Genomic DNA, 25,438 nt, shown 5'->3' on the forward strand with positions numbered 1-25,438 from the left:
GCATCCCCCACTACAGCCAGTTAATGGCAAATTCTGGTACTAACAAGTGAATGTCAGCAGAAATCGAGACAGGCCATGTTTTTTTCCCCCCAATCTTCTCTTGTCCAATTTCAGTGAGTCTGGATGAATTGTAGCCTCAGTTTTGTGTTTTTAGCTAACAGGATTGGCACCCAGTGTGCTCTTCTGCTGTTACTTTTGCCTTCCTCTCAGCTGGAAGCAGTCTGGCTATTCTCTTCATAACTCCGATATCAACAAGCATTTCCACCCAGAGGACTGCTGCTCACTGGATATTTTCTCTCTTCTGTGAACACTGGGCTTGTTATGTGAGAAAATCCCAGTAGAGCAGCAGTTTCTGAAATACTCAAAGCAGCCTGTCCATCACCAACATCTATGCCACGTTAAAATTCACTTAATCACCTTTCTTCCACTAGATGTTCAGTTTGACCATGTGTACATCCATAATTTCACGAAGTTGCTGCCATGTAATAAAGTGGCCAGCGAGTATGTTTCAATATAATGTTAATGCTTATGTCTGCTAAATTACTCCCCCAGACCCATAATTATTATTATTATTATTAATTAATTATTAATTATTATTATTAATCCATTATTTAATGTATTTATATCTGTATTTATATAAATATGTCCTACATTTTAATAGATTGTAGTGGCCTGAAAATTCACAGACACTGAAGTTGGTATGATCCCCCTGCAAGACCGTCTGTGGGTCAGTCAACCAAAGTGAATTAATAAACAAGTTGATGGTCTGGGAAAGAATTCACTTGCATATTCGTCATGAGATTATGTTGACTTCTCGTTGATCACCTGAGGCTGATAATAGGATTAAATCAGATTTAACAGTTTTCTTGTGGAAATGAGCGTTTGGCTCAGTGGTGTTGTTACCTGACTCGAGGAGGAGAATGAAAAAATTAGTGTTACATTGGCCATAATCTCCCTTGTGTGACCTGGACCAGAATAATCCTGTCATGTACAATTTTCATAATGAAACCGCATGAATATAAAAGTAGCATCTAGTAACATCGGTTGTGTTTTGTTCTTTTAATTAGAACTGAAAAACAAAAGCATTTCCCATTTTTAAAAATCTGAATTGGCCTCATTTTTTAAGACCGTACTCATTATATCAAACATGTAGACCCGCTAAACATATGTGACTGGGAATGAAATAAATAAATGGTGTCTGCACGTTAACAAGGTATTTTAATCCAGTGAATTTATAACCGTAATTATTTTCATACACCTCACACTTCACTAACGTGATTTCCCTTAGAGGATTAACCCATTTAAACCGCATGAATCATCTTTTACTCAGGTTTTGCTTCAAAGAAAATGTGCTGCTGGTATCGGAAACCAATTTAGAGCTCACATTTACACAGTTTCAGTCTCATTTCAAGTTATACACAAAGACGATATAACCTTTATTAAAATATTTTATTTGGAACAATTCACATTTGCATAATTTCAAGTTTCCACTGACAGCTGTGGCGGCAGGGTTTTGACACATTTAGGCAATTTTAAATTGTGAGATTTTGTTTTCACAATAGTTGAAAAAAGTTAAAACTCTAACAGAGTATAAACCATACAGAAATTCTCAAAGTGAAAACATTTTTTGAAAAACGATTAAATCATGCAGTGAAATTCAACCTGTAAATATAACGTATAGGTCACTTTCTTCTCTTGAGGTCAACAATAAAAGTTAAATATTTAAAGTTGGCTCCCATAAAGAATGTTTTCCAGTCCACACCAGTCACAATTCATTAACCTGACATGTGAAGGTATACAAAAGCAGTTCACGATACAAAATATTCACAGTACTTTTGAAGTAAAAATTATATACGTATGAAAAGGCTGCGAAACATGTGGTCTCAAACGTTTTAAGGCATTTTAAGATGATTAATAAATAACTGGATACTTTAAAAACTTCAGCAGAGGTAAAAACAGGCGGTCACCGATTAGCTGGTGGAGCTGGTCACTTATTGCAGAACAGTAGCGCTCGCATTCAGCGAAAACTCACTGGGGAGAAATTCTCTCAATAGAAACGACAGGAGCATCTGTTACGGGAGTGGAGATGTGAGAAAGAACAAAGATTTATGTGCAACATACAGTGAAAAGTGAGAATTTGATACAAAAAAAAATAAAAAAATAAAAATAATGAGGTGTACTGAAAAAGGAAGTTTGGATACTCACGTAAACCAGGGTTTTGTTTTCCTCTCTGTCCTGGAAAAGATTGAAAACAGACTCCATGTCTGTCTTCTTCAGGAACAAAACATTTGAATCTATGGCAAAGACAAAAAAACAACTTTAGATGGATTACTAAGTGCCAAATCAACTGCTGCACTGCAGAAAGGTGGCGTTACATTTGGCATTGATGAGGTTATGCGCTCGATCCCTGGTCTTGTCCTTCTCCTCATCGGTACGAGGAGGATGAGGCGTTGGTGGAGGAGACTCTGGCCACAGTTTGCTACGCAGATTGTCGATGTACGAAGCCATCTGCGCCTGCGTTGGGTTCACCTTTCTTAGGAAAGAGTTCACTTTCCTGGAGAAAAATATGCAAAACTCATGAGTCCTTCATAGACCGAGATATAACAATGTTTGACCCGTGGGAGCACGATGGTGCCACTTACTTTTTCAAAATGGGCATAAAAGGTTTCAGAACAGTGTCGAAGATATTTATGAGGAAGGAGTTTCCTGTAAGGGAAATAAGAGTGTTAGTGTCATCTTAGACTAGCACCATGTTGCATGTTTTTAGCTTGTCTTAAGTTGCCAGTAAAGGGTGGGAAAAAACATCCAAGTAATCAGACAGCAACGTAGCTTTATAAAACTCATTAGCTCACTCAATGTTGCACTGTGTTCAGTACCAAAGTGTCAAATACAAGCATCATACATAATGTGATGCTTCTAGTTTGTGAAGGTTGTGTAGGTTCTAATGTGAAGTGCTTTGTCTTATTTGGACATGATAACAGAATTATTTCAGGAAAACAAAAAAAGTCCAGTATTATTAGCCCCCCTGCTGCTGTGCAGTGACAGGCTTTACCTTTGTAATTCTCAGTGCTTGTAAAGTCAAGTTAAAACTGAAGGTTATCTTCCAATTTACACACCGTATGAAAACTTCTTCAAAGAGCTGAGCTGTCATTTGTGAAAGCACTGTGCCAAAAACAAAAGAAATCAGTTTGGACTTGAGAAAAAGAATTGTTGATGCTCACAAAGCAGGGGATGGATATACAAAGTTATCACAGCAAAGTTATCACAGAAGTATCATCAAGAAACTCAAAAAGCCACACAATAAAAGAACAAACCTGCCAGAGATGGGAAGAGTGTGGAAAGGAAACTAGTGAGCGATGTGACTAAAGAACAACTGTCATGACTTGGCCAATATGGGAACTGTAGGCTCAAAGAAGACCAAAGCTTTTGCAGGAGAAACAACTTCAAGCCAGACTAAAGGAAGCTAAAGACAACCTGGAGAAAGATGATCTTTACTGGAAGTTTGTCCTGTAGACAGATGAAGTGAAACTAGAGCTATTTGAACAAAGAGATGCTGCTTATGTTTAGAGAAACACAGAAGTGTGCAATCCGAAGAGCACAGAACCCACAGTGAAACACAGTGGTCGGAGTATAGCAGTGCCTGAATGTTGAAAGTGGGAATCTGGTTAAGGTGGAAGGAATCGTAAAGAAGGATGGATATGTGAATATTCTGACAGAATCCAGTGGGGTTAATCATTTGGCCCCTGGTATTTTATTTCTGTGTGCAAAGTAAAAATAATGTAGTCATCTAAAATAAAACTTTGATGTTTACGGTGCTAAAAGCATTCCTCGCTCCGTTTAACACCTCTTGGGGAATACTGTCATACGTGGGCTAATAATTCTGTTCATCTGCACATCAAGCTGCAGCTGCACAGATGGACGTCTGCATAACATGAGGTACAACACCACTGTAAAGCCCAGAGGCAAATCTCTCATTTGTAGGTTTAAGCTATAAAAATAAAATTGGCTTGTTAACTCTCTCAAAGTGCCAAATTATAAAAAAGATACAATGTAATCCAATTTAAGTGTCAAAACATAATCCAATAGACGTTCTGAACTATTACAGCTTTTATCATAAAGAATATAAACAGACATTTTTCTGCCTTTGAGCTTGTTGCAGTTTATTTCAGTACTGGGAGGGGTGGGGGGTGGAGGGGTGGGGGGGGGGGGGGGCTTTCATGATTGTCAGGTTTGCCTGAGGTTGATAAATCACAGCGAACATCAAGGCTGCACTTTTGTCTAAGACTTCTTTTGTGACCTGCACGATTTTAATCTGCACTTTTGATGCAAAAAGGTTTTTATTTTTGCAGAAAATCTTTTGAGAACATAATGCGGCTGCCAGCTGTCAGCCCTTCATTGTGTGAGAGAGTGAATACACCACTCTTGGGTTTACTCTCATCTTAAAATACCACATGACTGTTCACACAGACCAAATACTCACTACAAAGGATTAACTTTCTCAGGCAAGTTTCAAGTCTGCAGGTTAATTTTGTTCTTGTACTGAAATGAACCAAGGCAGCTGTTTGCCTCGTCTTCAAAGGAATGCATTAATAAATATAAAAAGCTACAATGTGCTTTAAAAATGTTGAGTGAAGCATACATGACAGTACAAAGTGGCTTTAAACATTAAAACAAACCGGATATTTCTTTCAGCAGATCAAATATGGCTTTGGTCGCCTCCGGCTGTTCCCTGTTGACTTGGTTCTTTAGAGCCTGGGAGTTGTCCCCTCTCTGCAGCGTAGCCTGTCCCTCCTTTCCTTTCGCCTTGCACAGTCCTCCGGACCTAAAACACGTTTTCTCCCTTTTATTGGACCTCGCACTGAAGTGAAGCCACGACGAGCCCTCTGGACCCTCCCGCTGCAAGCCCGAGTCGGACACATCTTCCTCACTGCCGTTTTTTGAGGCCAGAGACTCGTGTGATCGATATCGGCCAAATCCTTTGAAGAGTGTTTTAAAGTGAGAGGTTAAGGGATTATCAGAGTCCTCGTTTTTTTCTTGGGAGCCGTTTTCATTTGAGGACTTTGAGTCAACAGAAGGCTGTGGATTAATGTCAGTCTCCTCAGGCAGTTCTAAAGGGGAATCGTACTGGGAGATAACAATAGATGGAAGAGTTTGACTGGGGACATCAGAGGCACTGTGGTTCTCCAAAGACTGAGCTGTTGATTCTAGTTGCAGAGATGACATTGTGTTTTCATCTGGGGCTCCGGGCTGTATGCTCGAGTTCTGCAAAGTAAACAAAGCAATCTCTTTGTGAAGGCTGTCTCTGAGGCACTGGCCTTTCTGACTGTACTCAGCGACAGAGCTGAGACTAAATAAATCCATATGTTTGCTCACTAAGAAATATTTAAAGGGGAATTACATCAAGGCTACATGATGTTTCTTGTTACATGAAATGCTGTACATCATTTCTGCAGCTCTAGAAGAAATCTAAAACATTTTCTCAGTTTGACCTTTAGACAGATGCTACCAACATGCATTTGCAGGCTATCAAGTTGAATTATGTGAACCAGCAGACCAAAATTCAACTTCACTAGCTATGGGTACCACTGTGCATCACTACTTCCCTGCTGACCTGCTTTACCTTCCCCAAAAGATCCTTCCTCCCTCTCTCTCTCTCTCTGCTGGGGTGTGGATAGCACAGCATGCTACATGTGTATAGTGCCCAGTTTCTGTTATGCAAATGAAGTCAACACCACATTAGCCAACAAGCATTCTGCAGATAATTCCCACACTTAGAATGACCAAAGTCTACAACACTGTCACTGGGTTTTGGGTCATATTGAACAAAACAAAGTCAGTTTATAGAGTTTAAGTCCTCAAAGATCCTTTAGAAATATTTTCACAACTACAGGTATTGCCCCCTGATGGCCATTAAAAAGAATGCAGGTTTAAGGTTCTTCCACGTTGCTTTGAGGGACTTCTTTTCACACCTTGAAGCTATACCACATTTTACCCGTCTGTAGTCAATTCCCATCTTTTCAAAAAGTATTACATTTTTAAAACTGCATAGCATTTTTGTTTTTCTCTTTTGTGACAACTATACTGGGAATTTAAAATACACAAAGTCCATAAAAGTGGAGAAGCTGAAGCCTACACTAGCTGTCATAGGACAAGAGGCAGAGCCCAGCCTGGGCAGTCTCCATTCTATTACAGGGGTCAGAGAAACCAACCATTCAAGTGGATTTTATAGTCCAGCAGATGTAGCACGTTCACTGTCCACTAGCTGGGGTTGGGGATGGCCGTCTGCCTACAAATAGCTCTGTTGCCAGATAGAGACACTGTACAGTGTGTGGTACAACCGGCCCGTGGATCACGGTTGCTTGTGCTGTTGTTGGTCAGTCAGCCAGCGGTGACGAGGCAAAATTATAAACACACAAAGAACTGAAGTGAAACAGTGTGGTAAACTGCCCACAGCAGGCAGTGGCTGTGCTTTTTATGCCAAATCTTTTGGTCTTCAATCTGGAGTTGTGCTTCACACCTACAGTCAATAACACCGGCCCTGTGGGAGTAAGCTGGAGTACCTGCAGAAAACCCATGCAAGCCTTTTAGTTTAATTCATTTTAAATTATGGTAGTGGCTACCACTACCATAATTGTGGTAGCCACTACCACAATTATGGTGGTAGCCATAATTGTAGAGACCACCAGCGGGTGGTCTCTACCCGCTGCCAATTTCCAAATGTGGTAAAATAATTATAATTTATAAACCAACTGTACACGAGCAATAACGGCACCTGTAGATATCAGAGCAAATACCACCATCTATAAATGTCCATCTGATGTTCAATGAAAAGGAAAGCTAATGCAAAGAAATCAAAAGGATGTTTTTAAAGTTGTTAAGATGGTATTTTTTTCTTCCACATTTTCTCTTGGAGCCAGAGGTTACAAACATTAGCACCAAAAAACAAAAAAGCTAAAAATCAATAAAAATAAGCAGCACACTGGTGATGTCTTGGACTGTTCTTAACTTGTTTCTAAAGCTTCCCACCAGATTTAACTTCTGTTTTGAGTTTGCAATTTAGAAATTCATTTACAGTGGGGCAAAAAAGTATTTAGTCAGCCACCGATTGTGCAAGTTCCCCCACTTAAAATGATGACAGAGGTCAGTAATTTGCACCAGAGGTACACTTCAACTGTGAGAGACAGAATGTGAAAAAAAAAAATCCATGAATTCACATGGTAGGATTTGTAAAGAATTTATTCGTAAATCAGGGTGGAAAATAAGTATTTGGTCACCTCAAACAAGGAAAATCCCTGGCTCTCACAGACCTGTAACGTCTTCTGTAAGAAGCTTTTCTGTCCCCCACTCGTTACCTGTATGAATGGCACCTGTTTGACCTCATCATCTGTATAAAAGACACCTGTCCACAGCCTCAACCAGCCAGACTCCAAACTCCGCCATGGCCAAGACCAAAGAGCTTTCGAAGGACATCAGGAAAAGAATTGTAGACCTGCACCAGACTGGGAAGAGTGAATCTACAATAGGCAAGCAGCTTGGTGTGAAAAAAATCAACTGTGGGAGCAATCATCAGAAAATGGAAGACATACAAGACCACTGATAATCTCCCTCGATCTGGGGCTCCACGCAAGATCTCATCCCGTGGGGTCAAAATGATCATGAGAACGGTGAGCAAAGATCCCAGAACCACACAGGGGGACCTGGTGAATGACCTGCAGAGAGCTGGGACCAAAGTAACAAAGGTCACCATCAGTAACACACTACAACGGCAGGGAATCAAATCCCGCAGTGCCAGACGTGTTCCGCTGCTGAAGCCAGTGCATGTCCAGGCCCGTCTGAAGTTTGCCAGAGAGCACATGGATGATACAGCAGAGGATTGGGAGAATGTCATGTGGTCAGATGAAACCAAAGTAGAACTTTTTGGTATAAACTCAACTCGTCGTGTTTGGAGGAAGAAGAATACTGAGTTGCATCCCAAGAACACCATACCTACTGTGAAGCATGGGGGTGGAAACATCATGCTATGGGGCTGTTTTTCTGCCAAGGGGACAGGACGACTGATCCGTGTTAAGGACAGAATGAATGGGGCCAAGTATCGTGAGATTTTGAGCCAAAACCTCCTTCCATCAGTGAGAACTTTGAAGATGAAACGAGGCTGGGTCTTCCAACATGACAATGATCCAAAACACACCGCCCGGGCAACAAAGGAGTGGCTCCGTAAGAAGCATTTGAAAGTCCTGGAGTGGCCTAGCCAGTCTCCAGACCTCAACCCCATAGAAAATCTGTGGCGGGAGTTGAAAGTCCGTGTTGCTCGGCGACAGCCCCAAAACATCACTGCTCTTGAGAAGATCTGCATGGAGGAATGGGCCAAAATACCAGCTACTGTGTGTGCAAACCTGGTAAAGACCTATAGTAAACGTTTGACCTCTGTTATTGCCAACAAAGGTTATGTTACAAAGTACTGAGTTGTATTTTTGTTATTGACCAAATACTTTTTCCACCCTGATTTACGAATAAATTCTTTACAAATCCTACCATGTGAATTCATGGATTTCTTTTTCACATTCTGTCTCTCACAGTTGAAGTGTACCTCTGGTGCAAATTACTGACCTCTGTCATCATTTTAAGTGGGGGAACTTGCACAATCGGTGGCTGACTACATACTTTTTTGCCCCACTGTAAATATCCTTAAAAAGAGAGAAGGTAGAAAGGAATCGTTTCGCACTACAAGAGACGCCGATTCTGTTTGTCAAAATAAATGTTGAACGCAGCAGCACCACAGTAAGTCCAACAGAAGCAGTCATACAATCAGACAAGTTATACATTGTCCAAGAGTTTATCAAAATGATCCAAATTACTTTTTTTTTGGGAAACGGTGGTCACCTTTGCTTAAAATAATCTCTCTTTGCACAGGAAATCAGTGTTTGCATCTGCGTCTACAACTGAAATCAGGTCGATATTAACCAGGAAGTTACTCTGAGCGACGTTTACAGCTGACAGTTTGAGTAATTATTTTTCCTTTTGCTTTTGTTTTCTCCGAAAAAATAAGTGTCTAATGGCAGGTTTAGACTACCCCAAATTTTTGTTTAGTTAGTTGGTCATATACCTCTCATCCCATGACAGCTGGGCTGAAGATCACCAGGGCACAATCAATCAGGTGTGCCCAGAAACTGATGTGGCATACTCCACAAGTCTGTCTGCTTCTGTGCTCTTATCCCATCTGACAGTTTTCAACATTACGAGATTTCAGAAACCTCGATGAAATCATTCTTAATATTACCAGAACTAAAAGCAAAACTCAGTTACCTTGGAAACACTCTAAAATGACAAGTTGATTTAAAGTGGCAGTGAAACATTACCTCATCTTCTTCGTAGCTGGGAGTGAGGAAGTAAGCCAAGCCGCTGAGCAGGCCCCAAACGCCTCCGTGTTTCTCCTCATTCAGGAGTTTGTCAAGCGGGCAGAGGAACTGAAATACTGGTTGAGTGTGGCCGATCAGATTATCGGAAACCAGTTCCTGGGAAGGAAAATGACACATTGTTAAGACATGACACACTTTAAGTGTTTATCTATCAACTTGTAATCTCTCTCACTTGCAGGAAGTGCTCCACTGATACTCTTGCTTCTTCTTTAACTTTATCGCTGACCTCCATCTCCTCCAGCACCAAGACACCAGGTAGGCTGGTGGAGTCCTGGATAAAGACAAGAAAAAAAGAAAAAAAAAAACACAATTAAAAGCCTAAAGCTGACCTAAGAGACCTTAATCAGTTTTTACATTTGAAGGCTTAGCGCTTTGATGACCACCTGTTACAGTTCTGTCTGTTCACCTGTGAACTCCTCGTACATGATGAGGATTTGTGCAAGCTCAGGCATCTGAAGTTTCTTATCTTTAGCACATGTTATGATGTCGCCTAGTAACTACCTACCAACGTGCTAAACAACTCATCTGTAGCATCTATGCACCTTAGACAAGCATCCGTATCATTTTGATATCATTATAACAACATTTCCTTTACATCCACAAAGCTTCAGTTATGATGTTAGAATCACCTCTGACTAATGATAATAATAGTGTAGAATGGGCAAATACTAGTCAATATAACTGAAAACATTTCTCAATGTTTCATGCTGACATTTCGGCTGCTGGGAACGCCTCGTAATGAATACAGACTGAAAAAGCGCGCGTGGCATTTCAAAATAATAGGTCACTCATTTAATTCTTAGGAAATGCAGTCTCACTATACTGCTACCAAGAAGTTAATACATGCACTGTTGTTCACACCAGCTCCACCTCAACTCTTGAGTCAATGCTTCCCTGAATGAAAATGCCAAAATTATCAAGTCTTTCATGAGATAACACTAATGTTACATTTACAATGTAAAGATGAAATATAACTATAAAACATAAGAGCATGGTGTGCTTATTTTGTATTTTATTTCTTTTTTTGGAGTTTATGTGACGAAGACCTTTTTATTGCTAATGCGCACAGCAGCGGTGGCACTCCTAGCATCCTAACCTGTAGAAACCACCAGCAAAGTCTTTCTACACTATTCTATGTCCACATATACACAGAGTCAGAATCCATCCTATGTAAACAAAAAAAAAAAAGTGCATTTTAAAGTTGATCTGAATTTAACATGAGGTTTCACTGACATCTTCCCAAGTTGCACTGTTTTTGGTACAAGACTGAAACTTTTCTAAACCAGCATAGGGAGAAAGGACGACTTAAAATAGGTAGAAGTTTTATTTGGAATGAAACTTGTCCTTTAGACATTTGATTTGAGGACATAGCTTGCCTTCTCATCGCTCACTGACAAGCACTTTTCAAAAACCAAGCGACAGACACTAATTGAAAAGGTGATTGACGTCCCCTCACTTCTGTATCATTATCTCGTTTGCTTGCATGCAACTTGGACGTGATCATCCATCCACCTTAAATCCACCACAGTGCCTACACAAGGAGACGCACAGCCAGATTCTCTCACAGTCACATCTAGTCAAATCACCGTGTCTTTGGACTGTGGGAGGAAGCTCAAATATCCTGAGGAAAACCACGACGGTGCTAAACACTGCTTCACAGTGCCTCCCTGCATGCGAAGTCAATGACTCAGATAATCATTCAATTCACAGAGGATCAAGCCAATAATTGATTTAATTCAACAAGACTCTCCGCAGCTCCCCGAACACAGTTCAGCTTAGTGAAAGGAAGGGAAGCAAATCCAGTGACAAGTCAATCTAGGTAAGGTAACTTTATTTATACCCATACGTAAGGTAAATTTGCTTTACAGAAAAATGATAGCATTTGGCATCCCTTCAAAAACAGACATACCTAATAAATATAAACCTCACTGTAGCACATATATAGTAATTTAACATTTCAAATCAAAAACAAAAACAGTTCTTATTTAATTCAGTAACAGCAACATGGACAAAGCTGTTTCTATAACGCTTTGTCCTGAGGAAAGAAGCTGAAATTCACCCCGTAGAGGATGGGAACCATTTTTAAGGATTTATAAAGCCTGTTTAGAGAACAGGGAGGCTGAACAAGACTGTGGCTCACCTATCAGACGACTGGACCATCTCACTATCCGATTCAGTGAGTTTTTCTCTGTGACAGAGGTCTGACCAACCGATGCCACCAAACAAAGGATAAAACAGACTCAACAAAAGAACGATAAAACTAAGTTAACATTTTTTGGCCAATGTGGAAATGAGCAAGTTTCCTGAGGCAGCAAAAGTGCTGGTGACCCTTTTTACAAACTGTTTTGCAATTCTGATCAAAGTTCAGTTTTTACATAATGACAGGGAGGAATGAGTGTAGAATACAATGAGTGTAGTTATCATAAATATTCTATTTATGATAACTACACTCATTGAGCAATTCGTTACATAAATCTGTTTAACTACTTCTTAGTACAAATATCTAATCGGCCAATCACATGGCAGTCGATGCACGTAGACATAGTCAAGACGATCTGCTGTATTTCAAACCGAGGATCAGAATGAGAAAGAAAGGCAATTTAACAGTCTTTGAATTTGGAATGTGTCAGTTTTTTGGTGACAGATGGGCTGATCTGAATATTTCAGACACTGCTGCTCTCCTGTGATCTTCCCACAATCATCTCTAGTGTTCAAAGGAAAAAGAAAATATCCACTCAGCATCAGCTCTCTGGGTGAAAATGTCTTGTTGATGCCAGTGGACAAAAGAGAATGGCCAGACTGTTTGAGTTTATAGGAACGTAAAGTTACAACCAAGGCATGCAGAATAGTATCTCTGAACAAGCAACATGCAGCAGACCACACTGGGTTTCAATCATTTCCGCTAAGGGAACTCAGGCTACAATTCCCGCAGCCCCACCAAAAGAGGAAAACAGCGACTGGGAAAGCACTGCCTGCTCTTACGAGTCCTTTTCTGCTGCAACTTCTGGATGGCATGGATCCATCCTTACCTTGAATCAACGGTTCAGGCTAGTGGTGCTGCTGTAATGGTGCCGAGATGCACTTTACACATAATCTTCTGATAGTACACCACATTACGAAGCTCAAATCATCTCAAACTGGTTTAGTGTAGCTGCCATCACCAGTGTGTGAATGTGTGTGTGAATGGGTGGATGACTGGATGTGTAAAGCGCTATACAAATACAGGCCATTTATAGTGAACACGACAATGGCCTCCATAATCTCCAGATGTCAATCCAGTAAGGGCACCCTTAGGATGTGGTGGAATGGAAGATTGACATGATTAATGTGCACCCAACCGCAGGAACTGTGTGATGCCATCGTGTCAGTGTGGACCAAAATCTTTGATTGTTGGGGTTTTCTCTGTAAAATTGTAGCGTCTTGTACCTTACAATATAACTGTGCAAATCAGAAGTCAACAAACCAGTTTAAGGGAGAAAACTGGGAACAAAGATACAACAAAACAGAACTTTCATTTGTCCTTTTACCTGCCATCTGTTGCTGAAGTGTACAATATCCATGTAGCTCTTCTTGATGTCCCATTGGAGGTTCTCAGGACTGTCTTTTTCCTCCAGGTGAACAGTGAAGATGATCTTCTCATCCTCCCAGTCAGCCTACAATGCAGTAAACCACTGTTAAAAAACAAAAAAATCCAGCTCAAAACTTTAACATGTCACCCAAGGACATTGTGCTTGCTATTACAAGGCCTCTGCAGACAGATAACAAGACTCCAGGACTTTCCACACTGTCACTGATATTTATAACTCACATTTGGGATGCTGACAGCCCAGCGGCCAACGCGCCACATCTCATATGACAGCTTGAATTCGATCATGTCCTCCTGGACGGCTGTCAGGTAGTCCTCCAGATCACCATCTTCCTAATGGTGTATGGCCAAAAGCAGTAATGACTCTGTCGTGTCTGGCAAATTACTGTCTTCATTTTATAACACTGCATTATATGAAGCAGCCATACCCCATCAGAGTCTTCCTCCTCCTGGCTGCGAATGGAGCCCTCCCTGCTGCTGACATTGTCATCGCTGGACACGTCTCCCATGTAGGCTGTGATCTTCAGCAACCGCTCCCGCTCCATCTTTTTCATCTTCTTTTTCTTGGCTTTCTTTAACTTTATCTTGTGCACAAACTTTGACCATCCTTCCTTTAACTTGTTGCCTAAAATAGAAAAGAAAAAGCCCAAAACGCATGCATTACATTTGCGAGAGAGACATCTTTATTTTCACTCACCTTTATACTCAAATTATTAGAGGTGGCAATCACCATACATCCCACGATACGATATTATCACAATACTTAATGCACGATATGATATTATTGCAATTTTTAAAAAATATTTTGCAATATTCAGATTCTGTACATAAAGGTAAACTTTATCAATATTCATTTTATCTAATATCAAAGTCTCACACTCAGTCTTTCTCTCATTTCAGTTTTATTGTTGACAAACTGAACGGTTTGTATTACAGTCTAGTCCAACTTAACTGAATCAACCATCTGGTACAATTATAGCCATTCTGAACTATGCAATTTGTGAAAACTATGCAGCCCCTTCAGCAACTGAAGAATTTGAAAGTAAATTAAAACAAAATATAATTTTACATTAAATAAAAAAAGTTTTAAACTTAATTAAAATAAAACATGTCTTAAATTAAAATAAGTAAACTGTCCAAAAAAAAAAAAAAAAAGTTAAACATATTTGGACAGTGAAGGAATGTCAGGATTCTTGCTCTCTGAAGTCAGAGCATGTTCCATTCCACAAAAACTTTTTTTGTAACAAAATATCGATTTCTGCTGTCCCTGTATCGATACATTATTAGCAAACAAAATATCATGATACTACACAGTATCGATTTTTTCCCCCACCCCCTACAAATTATGTCCCTCTCTCTCGTATATGCATTTGTATACAACAACGAACTCTCGATAATGAACACCACTTTGGCTGAAAAACAGGAATACGCTTGCATTGTGAGGAAGTGTAGCAACAGTGGGTGGTGAGACAATGTGAGAGAAAAAGTAGTCCCAAAACAGCACGCGCTCAGTTAGGCATGACAGCAGGCAAGCGTGATCAGCCTTTCAAGTTTATGATCTATGTGACAGCATAACAATTAATAAAAATCACATCAGACTGAAATAAATGTCAGAGATCATAACAGATTAGTGTTTCTGATGCAACCACTGGAGAAGATTTGTATATTTATCGTATCACAAGGTTCATTATTCTGACATAATCCATTCTTATTAAGACATCATTACTGTTGGATTGATCAGAAGTGCATGAAGACATGGCAGGAATTATTCGGCATTCTGCTTGAGGTTTGTGTAATTAGCCGTCTGGACAAACAAGCAAGATAAACAGGGGACTAATTCTGCACTGAAAGGGAGGCTGGTAAAGGAAATCAACATGTCACATAGCGCGTGACACATTCATCAAACAGTTGTAGTACAAGACATTGCACAAGCACGGTCATCTATCCTCAGAACACCCACCACCCACTCCATCTGCCTTCTCCCTCAAGTCCTTCATGTTTAAAATATTTTCTTGCTGGTAAAAGGATAAATCTAGAAACCGCATGTACCATTTCCCACAGTTTCACAGAGCTTTGGATTGAATAAGCTGCTACAATTCGATCACTAAACGCACCTTTCCCTTTACCCTTGGTCCTGGTGCCGTCTGAATTCCCTGTGCCGTGCGAGCTCCTGCGGGGGGAGAGAAGAAAAAAAACGCCACCAAACAAATCCAGGTCAATTCCAATTTCAGACGCAGAAGGTGGCAGTTACAGTCATTGCTTTGAGGCTCACTACGGTTCAGTCAAGTCAGCGGGGTGCAAAAGATGACAGTCACTCACACATCACTATCTCCCCCCTCGCCTTTGCTCTCCTGTGAAGCCAGAGAGGCCTTTTCGGTGTCTGATCCATAGAGCTCCTCCACGGAGTTTTTGGATGTCACGATGGCAAGCTGGCTCACCACTAGCTGGTTCAGATTGTCGGGGTCAGACAGCCATGCAACCAAATGTCCCAATCCTGAGAAAACAGCCAACATTAATACACGGTTCTGTTGGAATCACTAATATTGCTATTTGATCAGTAATTGTAGCTCCAACAGTTAAATGACTGGCTAAACATACTGGGAAATGCACTCATTTTTTGGTGAGAAGCCCAAAATCCCTGCGATATGCCTGAATAAATAACACTTAACAGTGGCCTCCTGGTTAGTTGTTAGTTTAGTGTAATCCTGCAAGGTTGTGTTACCTACGCCTCATAGCTCTTGAGGTGGCTGGCAAGTTGCTGCCAGGAAAACTGATTAATGGGCAGCATCCTCAACTGTTTAAAAACCTCTAAATTCAGCCTTGAGTTATGTCGGCTCGAGTCCGATTGCTATTTCCTGCTAAGCAGGTCCCACAAGAGTAGCAACTGTCACAGCCTGTTGGCGACTCTCCAGTTAGCTTCGCAGTATCCCAGTAACGTAGGACTCCCACGCAGGCGTTTAAGACAAAACATTCACCGTTTAACACTGCACTTAAACTGCTTTGCAAATTACATGTAACTTGACTTTTGAGGGGTTTTGTTCCAACCACTGTACGAGTTTGTTGTATTCATTCAAAGGTTTTTTGCTGTTATGTAGCCTCGATTAAAAGGCTTTTTCATTTAAAATATAAATTTGCCTTTTCTCATTATGAAAGCTTGTAAGACAAAAACAAATCATTTATATGTTAATTGCTCTGCTTTTGTGGTTTGAACACCCTTCAGTCTGTGTTTTGATGGGGAGCTACCACTGAGTTACCCACGAAGCCTAAAAGTCTGGATTATCAGTAAACAAACTAAATCAGCCAACTTTTGAGAGCATGTAAGGAATGAAAGGTGTACCACCCACCCACCCAGTTTCCACTTGGAAGTGTTGAAATCTGGATTTCTATCCATCTATTTCCTTAACTACTCGTTCAATTTATGGTAGTATGGGGTGCTAGAAAATAGAGGGCTACAGTCTTTTTCATATGAAAAGGAAACTGACAGAAGAGTGCCTGACACCCACCCTCCACTTGTCCAGTTTCCTAATTTTTATTATTATTATTATTTATTTATTTTTAAAACTAAAGACACTGCACAGCATGCCAAAATATGTTGCCAAATTTGAATTCTTTGAGAATCACCTTGTTGTTGCTGTCAAACTGTGTTGTCTTTGGGGTTTTTCATAAATTCAGCAAAAGAAATGGGAACAAATGACGAGTTTTTGTCACACGCTGTTAGCAACAAAGTCCCTGAAGGCACAACTCAAAATGGGTTCTTTGCAAAGTTGCCAGTTCATACAACACTGGTTCATCCGTCGAGTTAGGCGTCTTTTTTTATACTGGAATGGAGCTTTAACCAGACTATCAGTAAAACAGGAAGAGTAATGACCCAACTGATCAGCAACCTGATTATTCTAGTTACCAAACACTGTAGGTGTATTTCTCAGAGGTAATTCTGGTGGTACTTTACTTAAGCGTGTATGTATTGCACGTGCAAGCGTTGAGGTTTGGTGATAATCCAAAGGAGAAGCAGTAACTAAGCCACTCGCACCTTCAAAATGGGCAGCAGAAAAGCAGCGCTAGACACACCCCTGATACTTATGCATCCCCATAAAAGAAGCACGTGTCATGCACTCTTCAGATTTTACACATATTATGCGAGATACAACATGCTGCTTCCAGCTTTATATTTAAGACAGTGCTCGCATAAAACTTGCAATAAGAGAAAATTAAAGCCTTTCCTCAAAATATTAAGTGTCACATCAACTCCTCTGTGAAATGAATAACTGGAATTGATAAAACAAACCATATTGCAAGAGTAAATGAGTATTCAGAATTTTTCCTGCAACACTGAAGCTACAAATAACGTTGCCAACTACTCCAGATCTTTTAGTTACGGATCTATGAGCAGTTGCCAGAAATTAGCACTTTCTAGCCACCAAACAGCAGAGCAGAATGGACGTGCATATCATTTTTTAACTACAGCTGTAAAAATCACTTATTGTCACTGAGCAACATGCGTAATTGCAAAAACCTACCCCACAGCAAGTCTCTCTCCGGATGAAGCATTTCATCTGTTATTATAAAAATGACAAAACCCCGAGGGGGGGATTGGCAGATCACTGCAGAAGGAGCCTTCTTTTTATGTAACCTAAGATTCATGTCTAAGCTCTACAATGCCACTGACAATAAGGGATTACACACAACTCGCACTCCTCAAAGAATTCATGTGAGGCTTAGTCCTTATATAAGACTGTTGCTGCAGAGATGATTTAATGCTTCCTTACCCTTTAAGGCAATGATCTCGTTTAAGGCACAGCGGTTGACTTCTTGGCCCCAGAGAGATTTGGGGAAAAGGTTACATACCAGAGCATCAGAGAGCTCTCGGAGAACTGCAATCTCCTTTGCTCTGGACATAAACAAGAGCTGTCTGAAAGAGAAAGCAAAAGAACGAGAACAGCAACGATGAGTAAGTGCTCAATGTTTATCGCCACAAGTAAGTGCGTGATCATAATCTTAATTCTGATGTGGCACACCACTCTTAAAACTATGTGCCTTAGGAAAAATGCATTATCGCAAGGTACAGTAAAAAGTAAATTATTCATAGGTGATAAAAAACACTGGAGGTATTTATGGAGTTGTCAAATGTTACTGAGTGCAAAGAAGCAACAACGTGAATTCTGAATCCTATTAAATAAAAGAAAGTGTAAAGCTTCACCTGTCAGACTGCTTCGCATTATGCAAGTGCTGGGTCAAAATCCGAATGGAGCCCACGACTGCGTGGGAGACATCAAAGTCTTTGGCTCTTTCAATGATGCGGTCGATTACAAAGTCGAATTCCCTGCTGAGAACCTGGTGCAGGGGCTGCTGCTCGCACGACTCGGGGACGGTGTACCAAGGCAGGACCAGCTGAGCGTAGGCGCATTCAAACACTGCGAGGACAGCAGGCACGCACAGCAAGTCAGTCACAAAGGAAAGTTACAGTCACACTGTGTTCCCATGCTCACCTCCTGAGCATCAAATTCAAGAACTGCGCTGACTTTTAAGCTGTTTTTTAAGCAAAATTCAAGCTCCCACTTCTGAAGTCCAGAATTATTCATATAAATCTTGGCACACATTTCCGTGACGAGATTTTGAAGACCAGGCCATCTGGAGTTCAGCTACTCAGCTGTGAATTCACTGAGTTCGTTTTTTGTTGTTGTTTTCTTCATATTAGCACAACTTCAGTTTTATTTCACAGATACGCTGAGAAACGTCAAATACAAGTGATAATGTGGGGCTGTTACAGTTTCTCATTTAATTTGCAGGGATATTTGAGAATTAATATTTAGCAATTAACTGGCCACTTCATTAGTTACACCCTGCTAGTACTCCTTTTGCATTATGAACAGCCATATTTCTTTTTTTGCACAGATTCCACAACTTGCTGAAACAGTCCTCATTAAACAGTCCTAATTTAATCCGTATTGACATGATAGCATCGCACCATAGCTGCAGATTTGTCTGCTTCACATCTATGATGTGATAGGCACACTGATCATAAAAGGGTGGACATCGTCCGCAACTATACTCAGATAGGCCGCAGCATTTCAACAATGCTCAGTTGGTACTAAGAGCGCTAAAATGTGCCAAGAAACTATCCCCTACACAATTACATCGTCAACACCACCCAGAACTGTTGATACAAGGCAGGATGAATCCACGCTTTCATGTTGTTTACTCCAAACTCTGACTCGAACTTCTCCTCTGACCCCTAGCATCAACAAAGCATTTTAAGCCCAGGGAACCGCTGCTCACTGGATATTTTCTCTTTTTTAAGTCCATTTTCTGTAAACCAGAACCAGAACAAGAGCTGTGAAAACCCCAGTAAATGCGCAGTTTGCGAAATACTCAGACCAACTCATGTAGCACCAAAACCTTACGCCACATTCAACGAAATTTAAAGTCACCTTTCTCCCCATTCCTCATGCCTACTTCAAATGTCACCAGGTCACCTTGATTTGTATGCATTGCTAAATATACCAAGTTGTTGCCAGCTAAACGGGTGCACCAATCAAACTTCCAGGTGGGTGCATATTTAATGTACAAGACACCTGCAAACTATTTGGCATTTTTCGATTTTGTTTGTATAAAAATGAAACAAGATTTATGCAAAATTAAAAAGTGTTCTTATTAAATATCCTTGAGTGACTTTAGAGATGTTTGTGGTGCCCAATAGATACAGACATAAGCTCCAAATGGTAGACAGCCTATTCGTTTGTATCATTATAAAAACAGGAAGAAGAAAAAGAAGAAGCTGTATCATCTTTTTACTTTATCACAAGTTTGCAGATCTCTGCAAGAAGAGGAAAAACTGTTTAAAAACCTCATATGGTGTGGGCTTACCACAAACCAATTACCAGTGCTCAAAAGAGCATAAATAAACACAAAGCTTTATGAAAACCTCCATCTTATTTCCTGCTTAACAGTCACAGTGATGTGTAGCATACCCATCTGCTGTGGGTGTGCTGGTGAGCTTTTTCTTCCTTGAAATCCCTCCCCATTCTGTGTGACAGGAGCTCCAGTTCCAGTCTGTGTCAATGCAAAACTGTTCTTTCCAACTATATCAAGTCAAAACAGAACTGAAAATTTGCTGAGACAGACCCGACTTTTACCCCTCACCTTCAGTCCTCATGTAAAGCACTGCTAACCTGCAATGACAGACAGTCCCGTCCCCTACAGACAAATTACTCCACTGCAAAAGACATGCTTCACCTTGCTGTAAAGATCTCTTCACATGCGGATACTGAGACTCCAGCGGCACAGCCAGGTCCGGTGTGTCTCCATCAATCAAGTCATCAACAACAGTTTCCTGCAAAACAGGAACACTGTGAATTAAAGGCCAGGGGATATAAAATTACAGCATTAAAGTGCAGGACTCTGGAAACCTGTTTTCCAGGCCTCGGTAGGGAAAAAAAAGCACCGCAGGCTACACTTTTATTTTTAATGTACATCTTCAGAGTTCAGGTATGTGTGTAAACATGGGAGATGACCCACCTACGCTTTGGTGTGGTCTTTTGTTAAAGTTATGAGTAAAACAAGCAACAACCCTCATTTCAACCCTCACCGGTGATTCATAGAAGGGTGATAAGGTGACACGAAATACCATCACGTGACTGTGAAACGCACCTCGCGCTCACAATTGTAATTATTAACACTTCTACGGTGGTTTTGCAACTAGTTTTAACACAAACTGCGCAAACTACCTGAACTGTGTCGTCCTTCGCCTCTTCGTCCGTCTGTGTGCCGCTCTCTCGCCCGCTGACTGCAGACAGCAGCGGGGTGGAAATGCAAAGAAGAAAACATAAGTACTGAGTCAGTGTGCGTCCGCAGTCTGAGCAATACCAAACCAAGCCGAGGGTTATGGCGATGGAGAAGCGCCATAGATACATGTTCCTTCTTTACAACAGGCTCTTTTTGCTCGTATCTGTGACTTCGAGCCTGACTGTGTTACATTCAGCCAGACTAGGTTTGTTCGCCCACATCTTTTGCGCGGACAAGAAGCGACTGTTTCCTCTTAGCGCGAAGTCACACAGCGGAAAAAGCGAACTTTATTGAACTGCTTTAAAGCTGCGCTGTGATTGGCTGGGGGCAGGCCCCGAGTGCCGACTAGTTAATTGTATGAGGGCGCCATCTACAGGCGACACCTTTACCTGACAGCGAGAGTGGCACAATACGACTATTCAAAATTATCCGTAAGCACCAAAACACGAGTTATTTACGAATATGATACTTGATTGGTGATTCCCTCCTTTGTTCATTGAAGAATTAACTTAGACCGCATCTCTAATCTTTCAGTACCGTTTTGTTTTTTTGTTTTTTGCTGGTTTATCTTAAATACTACTGCTTTGGCGAAACAAACAAAGCAGTGGACAGGCAGGGTGGAGGTCAGGGGTGATTTGTAACAGAAAGACAGCAGCAGGAGTGAAAGGGAAGATTTAGAAGATAGTAGTGAGACCTAGTATGATGTATGGTTTAAAGAAGGTGGCACTGATGAAAAGGGTGCTGAAGATGGAGCTTCCAGGCAGGAGGAAAATAGAGGTGTCTCAGAGAAGGTTCGTAAAAGGAGAGCATGCGGAGGGTTGGTGTGATAGAAGAGGGTGTTAGGGACAGGGTGAGGCGGAGGCAAATGATCCACTGTGGTGAGCCCTAGAAGGAGCACCCGAAAGAAGAAGTTTTGCTGGTGGATCTTAAGCTGCAAATCACACAGTACCTGAAGTACTCAGATAAAGTACTGTGAACTTGTACTTCAGTAAATGCAAATGATATTCAGATGCCTAAAAAGTATCAATCTAACAACACAGAAATGTTTCATTAAAAGTTAAAGTCCTCCAAATTTCCACTTTTATCAAATTAATCATGTGGACCATTCCATCTCAAATCAGCAAACTCTGACAACATTTTCTACTCTAGGATCTCTGAGTTGCATGAAGATGTTATGGTCCAGTGTTTGAACATATATGATGAGAGCTGGAAAATTTTAGCTTCATAAAGCAAATACTTAAATATTTTTTCAAACATCGAAAGCTGAGCCAATGTTTGAACACTGAATGTTTTAAGATCTAAAGAACTATTAAAGATAAAAGCTTGAAATTTTCACTGGTCTTTCACACAATCGACATGATTAAGAATCTGTCATTCAGGACAACATTAAAAGACCGCGTATTCAGATGCATTAAAAATATCTGAATATTGGCCACTTAAAAGAAAAAGTCCAGCACTTCTGCAAAGTTCCATATTTGAACACACACTAATAAAACCAACTTCACATTGCAAAATACACAGTGATAAGTTCTGAATAGTATATTGTTATATGATGTATTTGTCCCAAATTAAACATTCAGGTTCAACCTTATTTTTTAACTTATTATTTATTTATTTGGACAAGGAAAACAAGTGTATTCCTTCTGCTTCTTTTCCTCCTGCTCACATCCCAAGAAAAGTTCTCTGAGCACTGCTTCATTATTTCAGACTGTGATACTGCCCAACACGTTCTCACTCCCAAAGCGTAACATTTTAGGCTAGGTGACAAATCGTCAACATATTACGTTTTCGGCTACCCACCACGTTCCTAAATGACGACCTCGGAAAAATGAGGAAAAATGAGAACCATATGGACTCAATCTACACATGTTCGCTCTTTTTCTTCTAATCGCTTAGAAACACGCTATTTAACATCATTAAAGTCCTGGTTAACCGCAGGAAAAAGGTTATGGTTAGGGCTAGGGATAAGGTTAGGTTTAGGGCTGGAATACAGGGCTGGAACGTCTATTACCGCGGGAGTGTCATTGCACTGGATTTCGGCCATAACCCGCCGCGTAGAACGCCGAAGGTCTCCTTTTGCGTCCCTCAGGAACGCCCCGGGACGTGACAAAACGTCGGCATGTTACGCCTCGGGAGTGAGAACGGGCTCTACTGGCAAGGGCCAGTGAAAGGAAGAAAACAGACAAAGAGTGAATGGGAGAGAAAGAAGATAGCAACAGGTGTGTGTGTTCATGAAAGCTTACATTAAATAGAGTATTATCGTTATTTTAAAAAAAAACATGAAAGACTCTGGCTGCTTCATTTTCCATTAAATATAACGTTAGAGCTTTTAGCAAAGTTGTGTTGTGATGTTTCTTTTAAAGACCACAAGGTGGCGCAATCACTGCTCTTCAATTTATTTATTTTTTATTTTATTTTTTTTGTCGTCAATAAAAATAAAATCTTAAAAATCCATGTCTGATGTCTGACAGGACTTAAATTGTATAAATAAGCTAACAATTACAAAACGTGCTGAAAACCTTTGAGTTTGAAGGTTTTCAGCACGTTTTGTAATTGTTGGCTTATTTACACATTTAGCCCGCAAAAAGCACCCGCATAATGATCTTAACATAGTAACATTTAAATGTACCAGAATCGTTGTTGCATTAATATATATTAGAGCAAATATCATATGCGAGTATACGAGTCTTCGTTTTTACTGGGATCATGTGATAGATACGGTAGAAGAGACTGCTATGAGTGGAAAGCTCTGAGGTCATGACCCCGTGACGTAACTCGGTCTACCAGCTGAAATTACGCAACAGCCCGGCTGACAGAAGTTTATCGTCACCCGGAGTAAAGCGTAGTACAGGGTATCTTCAGTGATCCGTAGACCTGCATAGCGTAGTACGGGAATGTAACTATGTACTTTTACATAAGCACAGCATTGTACTCAGATTGTGTAAATATTACTTTTTTTTAACGACACCACATTTTTTCATAATAACATAATAACAGTAAAACACTAGTAATGAGACATTTTAAAAAAAAAATATATATATATATATATATATATATAAAGTATATAAAGTCTTACACTCCCTTGCTCCACCACCACTAAAGCAGTTCATTAGGCATAAAGAAAGCTCAGACAGGACCACTCGAGCTACAATCCGAGGAGACTTGTTTATACCCCACAGACGGACGGCATTTGGGCAGAACGTCCTCTCTGTTAAGGGTGGCCATCTGTGGAACAGTCTTCCTCAACCCATTAGAGAATGCTCCACATTCAATTTGTTTAAGGCAAAGGTTAAAAACTGGTTATGGACAAATCAAGTGTGTGATCATGTATGAGTTGTATAGTTTTAATGTTTTATTTGGGAACAGAGTGGTGTGTATGTGTAAGTTTGGTGATGGAGTTTTTATTATGAATGAATGATGAATTTTTATGAATTATTATGTCTATTTTTTTATGTTTAAGGACAACAGATGGAAAATTAGCCTTTGGCTATAATCTGGCATGTTTACATTCATGTAATTTTTTTTTTTTTTACATTTATGTTCATTAACATGCACTGTCCTAAATAAATAAAATAAATAAATAAAATAAAGCCTCAGTTTTAGTAGTAAAACAGAGAGATAACACTCACGAGGTGAGTTTATGTTTATATTTGGTCATGTTATGCTTCAGGTAATGTTTCTTTTTTTACGTGGGTTTACATGTCATTAGTGTTTTTTCCCCTGTGGCAGTGCAACCTTTACTTAAGAAGCTATCGCCTACTCTCCATCATAAAAACTGCAAACGTCCAGGAGCAGCGTGTGTTTCTGTTTGTAATAAAAGTACTAAAAATAATGAGAAGAAGCTGCTTTCGGCTGCTCTATTACTCATGAGGGGTTGCCACAGTGGGCAGCTCTGCGTGTTTGATTTGGCAGAGATTTTACTGTGGATGTCCTTTGTGTTTACTCCCAGGACTAAATCTTTCTTAGGCAAATGTGTAAACCGCTACTCAAGTGGTTACTGGAGCCACTATGAAATAATATTGAGAAATAGTAATCCAGTCCACCAGCAAAATTCATCTATTTTATGACTGAGGAATTGAGTAAAGGACTCGTGTTACTTCAAGGAGCTGTGGCATATCTTAAGCCACGCAGACAATGAGTAAAAGGTTGTGATCCCTGTTAAAGCTGTAATGGGACAGCTGTAACGTGAGGCCTGCTGAATGAAGGATTAACTATGGGCTACCTGCTGAGAAGGGCCTTTCACACCGGACTGGAGAAAACCGCATTAAAACTCATTTCTGTGGGTAAGAGGTCGGGTCCAAGTCTCTGTGAATCACTGAAAGCAAGATTAGTCCAGCTGAGTAAATCATGTAATCTGTTAGCCTCTTTTTAGCAGCACTGTGTCCTCCACTCAGGATCAATTTGGGTTAAGCGTCCAAGTCGTAGTCATTGTGTCTCGTCAAGATTAATTTGATTAATTCTGCTTGTCATCTTGGAAGTAAGTGATTAAGTTTGAGGACATATCACTGGATCAAAGAGTGGAAAACACTAAAGGCACATTGCCAGTGACAGAATTAAACTTCTGATGAACTTTAAGAGCTGCACAGTGAGTCAAAGACCTTAATATTCTCATTCACTCATGGTAAGAGTAATTAAAGCAGTGACTTAAGACTCA

The 25,438-nt window shown here is 40.4% G+C and overlaps 1 protein-coding gene and 1 long non-coding RNA gene across 2 annotated transcripts; both read right to left on the reverse strand.

Moving 5' to 3' along the window:
- Positions 1-1,430: 1,430 nt before the first annotated feature.
- Positions 1,431-21,077, reverse strand: LOC146524872 (uncharacterized). Its single transcript, XM_085177637.1, has 16 exons — positions 20,727-21,077; positions 20,236-20,332; positions 18,200-18,413; positions 17,769-17,911; positions 15,322-15,496; positions 15,117-15,172; positions 13,431-13,627; positions 13,225-13,335; positions 12,944-13,069; positions 9,589-9,687; positions 9,357-9,512; positions 4,677-5,262; positions 2,643-2,706; positions 2,376-2,554; positions 2,206-2,294; positions 1,431-2,069 (listed from the first exon to the last, which is right to left on the reverse strand). The coding sequence occupies exons 1-16, from the start codon at positions 20,910-20,912 to the stop codon at positions 1,992-1,994; spliced, it is 2,556 nt and encodes an 851-aa protein (XP_085033763.1). The 5' UTR covers positions 20,913-21,077; the 3' UTR covers positions 1,431-1,991.
- LOC146524873 (uncharacterized) lies at positions 10,447-11,805 on the reverse strand. The gene is made up of 2 exons (XR_014876891.1): positions 10,646-11,805; positions 10,447-10,499 (listed from the first exon to the last, which is right to left on the reverse strand). It is a non-coding gene; the product is annotated as an uncharacterized LOC146524873 (long non-coding RNA).
- Positions 21,078-25,438: the final 4,361 nt, after the last annotated feature.

The sequence above is a fragment of the Neolamprologus multifasciatus genome, chromosome 2, assembly GCF_963576455.1.
Source record: "Neolamprologus multifasciatus chromosome 2, fNeoMul1.2, whole genome shotgun sequence".
Lineage (NCBI taxonomy): Eukaryota > Metazoa > Chordata > Actinopteri > Cichliformes > Cichlidae > Neolamprologus > Neolamprologus multifasciatus.